An 11,933-nucleotide genomic window follows, 5' to 3' on the forward strand; every position below is an offset into this window, starting at 1 on the left:
CATACATAGACTCAATTAAATAAATTTAATTGGTTGATTACATTATACTTATGTAATATTTAGGTTAATCACATTAACACATCAAATTAACTTTCATCCAATTTTAATTCTATTAGTTTCGTATCTTATATATTAACCTTTTAGATTGATACAACTATACAAAACTATATTCATGCATATCCCAATTATTTTGATTTTAATTCATTTAATACTTTTGATTTACAAATAGGTAAAACAAACTTTTAAATAAATTTTTCATTCGATAATCAAAACAGAAAACTATTAATTTCTGAAACATATATATGTAAATATATTTAAAACTTAATTTTATTTTAAAAACAATTTTTAAAACAAATACCTATCGGGCCGGACCCGTGACGGGCCCGAAGCCATGGTTGCTGCCGTTTGGCAGCAGCCAGCGTCTGGCCCGTCGCTGATGATAATGTTGACAGTTGAAGGAGATGGTATCTGCTCTATTGGAAGAATCCGATTTGCATATATCCGAGGATGTTATTGAAACAATTGTAGACAAGGTATGAAAAAATGTGAGATTATACTCTTGAGGGCTCTGCTCTCACTTTTGTTTCCGGACTTGTGGTTTTGATGTTTATAATCTCTGTTTTGTCTATTATTTAGACATTCAATGAGGCCGATACAAAAGGCGATGGACGGATTTATCAAGAAGAGTGGGAAGAATATGTGACGAGGAATCCATCGCTCCTAAAGAACATGACACTACCTTATTTAATGTACTCTCAAAACTTACAATGAAAACTTATTTTTCAATTAACCATCTTTTACTTCTGTATTGAAATCATGCTTCTTTGCAATCAGATTACTGTTTTTGCTTCTTTTCGTGTTTTTCCCAGAGTCAAGGAATTAGAAGTAAGCAGAAGAGGAAGGCTCGAAGCTTTTAGGTCAGAATCGATTTAGGTCAATATAGCTTTTAGGTTGCTGATTAGAGAATCGATGGAGTCTAGGGTCCTATTGTCATCAACAGAGAGGCTTGCCGGATTCCAGTCAAACAGAATCAACAAGGTAAACTCTTGTTCTTTTGATTTGAAAAGGTTCATACATTTGATAAGCATGAGGATTAATTTTTAGTTGCTTGGATGCCTTTACTTTGGAAAAGGACTAGAGTTCTGAACATATATTCTATTGTATAATTTCATCGTAAATTTTATTGTATAATTTCATCATAAATGAAAATGAACCATCCTGCTTTAGCAAATCAATAATATAAATTGCAAATTCCTATGCTTTGTTCTAGAATAAGGATTTGTTTTTCTCCCCAGTATGCAATTCTAAAGTAAATGTATTGATGCCTTCTTACATGCAATGACATTTAAGCCTGCTAAATGTCTTTGAGAGATCATTCACATGTAGAATATTATACTCCCAGTACACATGGTAGAATATTTGTTGAGGTTCAACCGGTCATAGACAATAAAGGCATTCTGCTTACAATGTCTCCTGCGATACTGCCTCCAATGTCGTTCTACCGTCTATCTCTTTTCTTCTCTTATCCTGCGTCAACAATAAATCCTTACCACAGGGTAAACAACTCCATGCTCTTATTATCTCTATGGGATTTGAGCAACACCCAGTTTTGGTACCCAAGCTTATTGCTTTTTATTCAAAGTTCAATATGCTAGTTGATGCTCATACTGTAACTGAGAATTCAGACATCTTAGATCCTCTTCCTTGGAATATTCTCATCTCGTCCTATGTTAGAAATGCACTGTATGGATAGGCTCTTTCTGCTTATAAACAGAGGAAAAGTAAAGGTATCAGACCTGATAGTTTCATTTACTCTATTCTAGGAAATGGTGTGGAACACTATTTTGTTTTTCTTTTTGGCTCTGAATGTGTAGCTCCCCCTGATCTTACCTATTATTGTTGTTCTATTATGCTTTAGCATCATACTTAATAGTTATAACCGAACGTGAATGTGTTGGATCGTACTTGGGACATCCTATCTTCAAGGTCACAACATTGGAGATTTTGCCTTGTGACCATTCTGTGAAAGATTCTCCAGCAGGTCAGGTACAGTTGTTGCCTTATTAGTATGCATTCTTTTCTGGTTATGTGAATAGTGAATGATTTCGACTGCGATCTTTGCACTGATTGTTTGGCAGAAAAAGGTGGAGACCGAGTTTTCTAGGCTGCTTAATGTTGCAGAGCAGACTTCGGGTCTGTATTTCTCATATGACACCAACATAACACTCAGGTGAAAAATTGTTTTACGATCTTGACACCAATTGTTAGATAGAAATGTAGAATGGAAAGGATACTACTTATATTCACCACTTTTGCTATTTCTGATAGATATGGTTGGTGTGAATTGGATCAGATTGTTCATCCTTCTTATCTTTATAGGGTGCTAAAATTGTTGAGTTGGAAAAATCCCATGAAATCTCAATGTTCAGATTAATTGATAGTGCTTTTCAAGATTACGGAATCGAGCATTATGTCCTGAAAAATTATGTTTGTCAGCATTGTTTATAGTTTCACCATCCATCTCTCAAATTGTTTTAGCTGAATGAGAAAGGTTGCCATTGTGTTCTCTTTCTTTCCTCTTTCAGTGTGTTTAAAAAGTCCTAAAGTGGAATTCTAGTGGATTTATTCCCAGTATTACATAATAGTTAGTATGCGAACATCCACAACTATTATTCTTGATTTTTGAAGTCTAATTCTAGGCTAGGAAATTGTATTGTATCTTTTATTTATGGGCATTATACATTCAATTTCTGAGGAGATTCTTGTATGAAGCTAGTTGGGGTGAAGTCATCGTCCCTTATGGTTTGTTGCTATAATGAGGGTTCCCCTTTGTGAAGCTTGAACGAGCTCCTAGCTCGGACTAAACAAGTATTCACTGGTATATATTTTGAAAAAGGAGGCACGCAAGCATATATTTCAATATTGTTCTTGTTTCAGACATTTGAAGCCTCATTTAAAGGGGTATTGAAAAACTGATAATTAAGAAGATCCAAACCATTATGTAGGTTACTTTTAATAGATTCAAGTCTTTGCATCTGTAATTGTATAATTTGGTCAAATCCTAGACTGGAAAAAACTTGAATGTTGTATTTTATAGGACCCTACAAAGAATTTCCTGCAATTTGATTTAAGTTAAGTTGATCCTTCCAATTCAGAGTTACCTACTTGGTCTGTAATTTTCTGTTTCTTCTTGAAAACATTATTGACAAAGTCCTTATTTTTCTCTGGCTCTTTTATGTTCTATACGCATCCTTGAAGTAGATTAAATCTAATAGCGTTGTGTTTTTTGTTTTCAGCATTATTAAACGATTGGAGTCCATTAATACACCGATATCTTCCGTCTGGTGGGTGATTGGATTTTATTGGATTGTTGTAGGGGGCCAAGCCCTTTTGCAAGTTTCTCCTCATCTATATTGGTGAGACCACGCATCTATAATTTCATATTTCTTTTTTTATTGTAAGTGCTTTTTCTCTTGTTTTACTTTCATGATACTTGCAGTTTGCTTGGCTGCATTCTAACTACATCTTAAAAAAAAAAGGTTCCAATAAGATCAAGAGATTGCTAATATATGAATAATCTTTGCGGCAGCGGCGGCCAGACGCAACCCGGTTGCTACCGTGAGGCAGCAACTGCGGAACGGCTGTTCGGGTCGCGCGGTGCGACCCGAACGGCTGTTCATCAATTTTTTTTTTATTTTAAAACGATTTTCAGAAAATAAGGAAAAAACTTATTAAAGATTTTTTCCATTTTATCTTTAGAATAATAAAACTAATTTTTTTTATCAATCTAACTATAAAACTAATAGATTTTGTTATAATGATTATCAACCAAAATAATCAGGAACATATGCAGAATCTATTTTAATTAACAATTAATTAAAACTTATTTATCTTTAGAATTAATTAATCAAAATCAGTTTCGTTAATTAACCTAACTATAAATATTCATTAATCTAATTGAAAAACTTCTAAATTTTCATATATGAAATAACGGATTTAACGTAGGCTCTGATACCACTGAAGGAAAATAGGCTAACGTTTGGCAGCGGAAATATAAAAATTTTAACCTATTTCCATTAACCTAAGATCCGTTAATCGTTATTTCATATAAAGAGGGATAAAAGGAAATACCTTTTGGAGTTCTATCTACCGTTGCAATTGTAGTGCCCACAACTCTTACTCCGAGTTCCCGAGCACAAAACAAAACACAATTCAAAATCAAGTTAGAACTCAACCGTGTAAAACAACCAAAGTAGATTGTCTCTAATTAATCAACACAATATCAAGGAAAAAGAGAAAAAGATGAAATCAATTGAATCGGTAGGAAGCGGTGGATTATTTCGTCCTCAACAAGGGGTGTCGAAATTCTCTCTCCTGAGATTGTCTGTGTTGGTCGAAATTTACCAATAGGGGGGTTATAAATACTCTCTTGTATCTAAACCCTAGTTAGATAGAACTAGGTTACTGAATAAGAATTTAATTCAGAATATAATTCTTATTTATTATTTACAATTATATCTTAAATATAAAGATAATAATAATAACCTTATAGGATAATAATATGAGCAATTTAATCTCATTAAACTTCCTAACTTGTTTATCCTTTAATTAATTTAATTCATAATTATAATCTAATTAGAATTGTTTAAAAATCAAATTAATTATTTATGTATTTTACTACATAAAATCGCCCCCTTCATTTACTGGGCCTTAGTGGACTCAGTTGAGCTTCCATCAATTAATTAACATCTGTTTCTCTTTTGGGCTCCAAGTCTTATGTGTGACCCATTAGGTTCTTATTGCTTCTAGCCATATGCAACTATTAAATTAATTTTCTCAGAATTATATTTAATCTTTGCATAACGGAATGAGTGCGCGAAATGTGATTAGCAAATCCGAAACATTCTCCCAGAGCTATAAGAAGACAGGTCGATTCTGTCGTTGACCTTTCCGTATTAGTTACAGTATAATTCGATCCTTTATCAACTACATCCTTGAACTGAATCTTATGACTATGGATAATGTCAAGTCACATATAGCGAGACGTTCGTTTTACTTGTACAGGCCGAGTCAACTCCAATTAGATAGGTTAAGTGAAATCTGTATTTCAAGTCTTAAGCTATCACCTTGCAATGATTTAGAGTCAAGTCTTCCACAAGCGATCCTTGGACGTATCTCCCATTTATCGGAAGTGACAAATGCTCAATCCAATGTATAACTATCCTGCAATTACTTCCTGTGACACCCAACGTCTGCCGTTCACACCCCAGAGTCATCTCTGTTATGGATCGTGTTACAACAGGATCAAAGCATCACATTCCGTAATCCAGAATCAGTAATTAACATTCCTTTGAGTCTTAGGATTACTTATACCTATTAATACCAATGAGATGAATAGGTGACAAGGATGAATCTACCCATCCTGTTATCTCAAGTCGGGTCCCCAATCCTAATGAACTCCCTTTCATTGGATCCATGCAACTGTCCAGATTATCTGTATATCTGAAGCTTGTGAGATCAGCTCTCTGTCTTGACAGAAGACATTGTTACATGCAAGTCTCAACAGTGATATGTCAATCCTAAACATATTACTTGACTTGGGGTGGTTTTAAGTTTACTAGTTTATTATAAAGTTTCGTCTCACTTCATGCTTGTATGAACACTTTATAATCACTTTAAACAAACTTAGGGATTTCCTTTTATTAGACTTATTTAGTTCTTTAAAAGAGGTTGCCTTTATATAGTTATGAAACCATATCTTATTAAAACAAATGACATAAAGAACACTTCATTTATATTTAGTTCATATCCTAGAACAATTGTCTATAGGACACTAAACCCCAACACACTCCTCTCGGCCAGCTCCTTCAGCAGACTGTAAGCTTAAGATGCTGTCTTGTTGAACAGATTACCTCCCGCTACTGCATCAAGTGAAGCTCTGCTAGCTGAAGTGATGCCTGAATAGAACAGGTCAACAAGATGGTGCACCTCGAAACCGTGGTAGGGGCACTTCCTCAACAATTTCCGGAATCTCTCCCAGGCCAGATGCAGGTTCTCAGTCTCAAACTGCCGGAACAATGTGATGTCGCTCTTGAACTGTGCAGTCTTTGACGGAGGGAAAAAATTTGCCAAAAATGCGGCCATTGTGACTTCCCAATCTGTGAGAGAACCTGGTGCAAGTGAGCTCAACCAGTTAATGCGTGTGGCTCCTAGGTAGAGCTTATGAAATATATATTATGATATGTTCGTTATGACTATGGATGTGATCTTCCTAAATGCTCTATCTCTACTAGACGCTACTACTTAGGGGCAAGTGTACCCCGTCATATCAAGTAATAATCCGGTTAAGACCGGGTATCGAATCCACGGGATTTATAACTACAAGTATTAAACGACTCGGTTTTATACGTTATCTAAGCGGTGAATACTTTGAGTTGATTCGGGGAACAACTACAAACTACTCCTAACTACGGGTGAGACAAATTTGTATAACAAAAACTCTATGAAATGATATGGATGGCGATAAGTTATAAATATGACAAACAATGACTCCCGATATATATACGGTTAATGATTTGCTCTTGCAATGACGACTACGTGTAGTGTGACCGACCTGTGAGGTACTTAGACTACGTGGTTCCTAGTCAAGGCGTGTCTAATGCTTGGGATTAGAAATTAGGGCCCGTAAGTTCCGTGGCTTGTCAATTCCTACGGTTTCCGGAGCGTCACTTCCGGTAAGGCAACACCTATACGAATCCCTAAAGATAGCCCGAATGGCGTCGAAAATCGCGTTCCCCTACACAATAATCAATTACGATTATCAAAACAAGTAACAAACATTAACACATATATAGAAAAAGAGATTATGAATCATAAATTATAAATATGGAGAATGTAAATATGGAATACAACCAAGCCTAGTACATAGGAAGAGTGCAAGCTAATTAGCAAGTGAAAAGGGAAGAATCCACCCTCGGAACTAGCTAACCGGACTCAAGGCCGTCTCTTAGGACTTGGAGGTGGAGCTTTTGAGCTTGGTGAACGGAGATGGAACGGAACTTTGACGGAATACCGGAATCAACGAACAAGCTCTCAAGGTGATAGAGATTTGCTATGTAAAAATAAAATCTAAAACTAAGTAGCAAGAGCTTAATCTATAACAAGAGTTGTATGTCAAAAGCTATCTAAATGAGTGCTAGTCACTCTTATTTATACACATCAAGCTAAGGGTAAAATTGTAAGTTTACAGGGTGCAAGCATGGAGGAACATGATTTTCTACAGATTTCCCATGACACGCCTCGCGTATGGTGGAGTGCGCCCCGCGTATTGGCCCATTCCGTCAGAAATCTCCTGCATGTGACCAAATTCCGATCTTGTTGTCTCAACCACGCCCCGCGTAAACTGGGGTACGCTCCGCGTGGTTGAGCTTCTGAGATTTAATGGCCTGAAATGAGTCTTTTACGCCTCGCGTGGCTTGGCAGACGCCTCGCGTATATGAGTCCCTGGAGTTTTAGATTGAAGAACTTCCCATATACGCCCCGCGTGTAGGTTGGGACGCCCCGCGTGACAGTAGTTGACTTAGAAGACCATGCAGTCTGACATTTATGATTGAGCTTATCATTGCTCATACACCCCGCGTGTAAGGTAGGACGCCCCACGTGTCAGTGGGTAGATCCCACGTGGTGCCTGCGGATTGAGCAATCATTTCTGACTTGGTGTTCCACGCCCCATGTGAAGGGTGATACGCCCCGCGTATGTCGGTGGATCTTTGCTCCTTACTCGTACCTGAAATACAATTCTCGAGAGCCGAGTTAGCTTAACGTTTAATTTTCTAAATTAATAAAAAATAAGGAAAATTAACCGAAAGTACAGAATTTATTTTTATTTCATTATTTTATTAAAACATTCTATTTTTGCAATTAAACTTATTTATTTAATCCAAAATTAAACCGTAAATCACGCTAAAAGATAGGGACGAAACACCCCTATCACCAGTCTGCAGCATCATCCTTCAAAGAAAATCTGAACAGCTTCAAGAAAACTTGTTCTGGTGTCACATCTTTGTACTTGAAGGTGCCACAGTACTCCATAAACTTGTTGAGGTGTGCATTGGGATCCTCATGGTAATCCCCACCAAACTGACCCGAATTCTGGATCATCTGTATCATTGCTGGTTTGATCTCAAATGAAGCCTCCATGATCTCGGGATCAAGGATGCTCGAGGTAGCAGTAGGCCTCTTCGCCTTAAGCAACTCCATAATAGATCTGTCTGCCATCGGTTCCTCTTCACAACTTTCCTCGGGGATTGTTGTGTTAAAATCCTCGTTGGCTGGCTGTCTAATCAAGGCTGCCTGGCATTCTTTCCTTAACCTGCGAGAAAGACGATCAATATCAGGATCAAACCGTAATGGAGAATGACTCCGAGAAAGTCGGTTCATAGTAAGCTAAACAAACAAATATACCAATCAAAATTAAACTAATCACAATTACAATAGTCCCCAGCAACGGCGCCAAAAACTTGATGCTCCACCCTTTGAGCTTGTTCTTCAAAGAATTAAAGCTAAGCTACAAACTGGATTGAAATTAAAAGCTGAAATAGAATTTAAAGTAGCTAGGAATAAAAACTGTCTAATCTCCCCGAAGAACTGAGATTAGCTCGCTATTTATAGACATAGGTAGAAAACCTAGGTCTCCGGGGGTACAAAAGTCATTTTCCATCCTTAAATAGGGTTTTTGGACTTAATAATTCGAGATTCCAGTAGGGGAGAGGCATTTTTGCGCCTCGTCTCGTCGAGACATAGGCTGTCTCGTTGAGACGAGTGCTTGTCTCGTCGAGACAACCAGTGTCTCGACGAGACAGAGCCTGTCTTGACGAGACATGCTCCTAATTGGGGCATGATGTCCCTGATGAATCTGGTTCGGAAATGCTCAAATAGTCCTAAAAACACCTAAAAATACAGAAAATGACATAAATAACGGAAATTGCTAATTTTAACTAAAAGATAACAAAATGATACTAAAATTGAATGGAAACAAAGTGAAAACGAACTAAAACGATCCTAAAAACACTATAAAAATGGGAGCTATCATCAAGAAAGGAATAATCCACCTGATTCAGCAAGCAGGACTATTCGGAAGGGAGGTGCAGGAGAGCCCGAATGATCATCTGGATCGCTTTATGATATGTGCAGACACCGCGAGGACAAATGGGGTTCCTCAGGATGTCGTTCGACTGAAGCTGTTTCTGTTTTCACTAACCGGGCAGGCTTTGGAATGGCTGAGATCGTTAGAGCCCAGGTCAATCACCACATGGGCAAGACTAAAGAAGGAGTTCTTATCTTACTACTTCCCTCCTTCAAAGACGGTGATGCTGAGGAGTGAAATCACTTTATTCCACCAACCCGAGCACGAAGCGCTCCACGCATCCTGGACCAGATTTAGAAAGATGATGCGCATGTGCCCTGATCATGACATACCTAAACACCAGTTGGTGAGCGTCTTCTATCACGGTTTGATGCCCACTAGCCGAGCTACTATGGACTCCGCTGTGGGTGGAGATCTGTTTAGGAAGACTGCAATAGAAGCATATGAGATGATCAATAAACTAGTAAGAAAGAGTGTGCATTGGCAAGAGGAGAAACTCGATGGCCCCTCAAGGCAGCGGGTATTTGCTGTGGAGGACCAGGATCAGAACCCAGTTGTTGCGGAGCTAAGCAAGAAGATGGACGTCTTGTTGGCAAAATTCAGCCAACCTCCCACCTGTGTGCATTGTGGCGGTGACCACCATAGAAGGGACTGTCAAGCAGGTAGCCCTTTCGTTGGAGATGGGATGGAGATGGTCAACTACGTTGGGGGACAACATAGGTACAATCAGAACTACAATAACTACAACCCCAACAACTACAACTCCTACAACAACAACAATTACAGGAGGCCTCAGCACCCGAACTTATCTTATGGGAGCTCAAACCAAAACGTGCTAAGGCCTCCCAACGGTTTTTTTCTAGGAGCATAGAGAATAGGGGCTTGGCACACTGATAGCTCCCATTTGTATAGTGTTTTTAGGATTAATTTAGATTGTTTTAGTAGTTTTTAGTTAAATTCAGTATTTTCCATTATTTTCAATATTTTCCTTTATTTATGGCATTTTTCGGTGTTTTTAGGGATTTTCAGGGACTATTCGAGCATTTCCGAACCAAACCCAAGCCTATTAGAGCATTTCCGGATTATTCAGGGACCGTCATAGCACTTTTGGGATTCATCAGGGACCATTAGAGCACTTTTTAAAAGCCCAGGGACCTAAACAGATAAAAGTCGGAGAAAAATCGTCCCATTTAGGACTTGTCTCGTCGAGACAATACTTGTCTCGTCGAGACAATACTTGTCTCGTCGAGACAGGCCCTCGTCTCGTCGAGACACTCCTTGTCTCGACGAGACGAGGCGGGGATTAGCCATTCAATAAATCAGAGAGCCGCTAGGGCTTTCTCTCCTCCACTATGTAGGTTTATATTTTCGTGTAGATTAGATTTCCTGCTTTCTAGATTATGTTTATTTTTGTTTTGTCTTTTCTTATTGAAGAACAATTGATGGGAGAAGCTCCCCATCTTTAATTTTTGTAATCAGAATCGACAAGCGGGTTTTGGATTTCTATCTCTCCCTCTTATCTTTTCCTTTTATATTTAATTGAAGCCTTTTCCATTATTCATATATGCCTATTGTTCTGATTGGTTTGTCTATGAACTGATCCCCATCCAATTTGGGATGGGGATGAAATTGATTGTATGAATATGTATGATTAGGGATCTATGACCTTTGATTGATCAGTTTATGCATGCTTAATGCCTAGAAATTTTGAGGAACAGGGATTTATGCTAGAATGAACATTGATAATGATCAACTAGTCTGTTTATGTATATAATGTGCTTAATGCCTGTGACCTTGACATTAAATAGGATTATAGATAGATGAGAACCTGACCACGGAATCGTCTATACCGAATTTGTATTAACCTGACTTCGCTAGAGACCACTAGGAATGAGGCTTTGTGGCTGGGCTACGGCTTTAGCCTTAGTTGTCAATAAACCTAATGCTTTGCATGACCTAGGGTATATGCCTAATCAAGCCGTCACCCGAATGCATGTGAATAGGAAGGACGAATACTGATCACATTAGTCTTTCACTTAGGACAATTACCTTCAATCACTGGTGAAACATAAATCCAAACTCCCTAAACCCATACATAGGATTTAATCAAAGGATTCCTCAGCCTAGATTGTCCCATCCATTAATTCACCTTCTACCCTGTCAATTGTTCACTTTATTTTGTATCTTTATTGCTTTCAATTAGTTAATTAGTTATTCACAAACCCAAATCTTTATCCAGCCCTCTAAACAATTAGATCATTCTAGGTAGATTTACTAGTTGTAACAAATAGTCTTTGTGGTTCGATCTCGTGCTTAGCACAATATTACTTGTTGCGATAGGATACAGTTGTTCTATTAAATGCTATATACTTTACGAGCATCAAGTTTTTGGCGCCGTTGCCAGGGACTATTTCGTTTATAATTAGATTAAATTTGCCGGGAACTATTTTATTTATGATTAGGTTAAATCTAGAAATACACGACAACACCTGGCTGTTGTCGGGTACTATTTCGATTATAATCTATGTAAATTGAATAGGTTGAAATAATTGTTTAGATTTGTATATATATATATATATATAAAATTTGGGTTTTTCGTGTCGTCTGGTCGAGACACCTGGCTGTCGCGACGAGACGTAAAAAAAAATTTGTCTTTCGTTTTAAAAAAAAAAAAAAAATCTGTGTCGTCTCGTCGAGACACTGTTCATCTCGACGAGATGCACCCGAAAAAAAATATAAAAAAAATTTTTAAACGTTTTTTTCTTTTTCTTTTCTTTTGATTTCTCTA

General features: G+C 37.6%; 1 protein-coding gene across 5 annotated transcripts; it reads left to right on the top strand.

The window, feature by feature from the left end:
• Positions 1–390: 390 nt before the first annotated feature.
• On the top strand, positions 391–11,529 carry LOC136218575 (uncharacterized). Of its 5 annotated transcripts, none has more exons than XM_066005545.1 (7): positions 391–533; positions 637–749; positions 870–1,038; positions 1,987–2,046; positions 2,139–2,230; positions 3,297–3,416; positions 10,165–11,529. In XM_066005545.1, exons 3-7 carry the CDS (start codon positions 970–972, stop codon positions 10,274–10,276), a joined length of 453 nt encoding a protein of 150 aa, XP_065861617.1. In that variant the 5' UTR covers positions 391–533; positions 637–749; positions 870–969; the 3' UTR covers positions 10,277–11,529. The 5 variants fall into 5 exon arrangements, with proteins under 5 accessions (XP_065861617.1, XP_065861613.1, XP_065861614.1 ...); XM_066005541.1 differs by lacking the exon at positions 10,165–11,529 and adding an exon at positions 5,908–10,129 and having other exon boundaries at positions 1,919–2,046; XM_066005542.1 differs by lacking the exon at positions 10,165–11,529 and adding an exon at positions 5,908–10,129 and having other exon boundaries at positions 1,919–2,041.
• The last annotated feature ends 404 nt before the right edge of the window (positions 11,530–11,933 follow it).

Source organism: Euphorbia lathyris, chromosome 2 (genome assembly GCF_963576675.1).
Source record: "Euphorbia lathyris chromosome 2, ddEupLath1.1, whole genome shotgun sequence".
In the NCBI taxonomy this organism is placed as follows: Eukaryota; Viridiplantae; Streptophyta; class Magnoliopsida; order Malpighiales; family Euphorbiaceae; genus Euphorbia; species Euphorbia lathyris.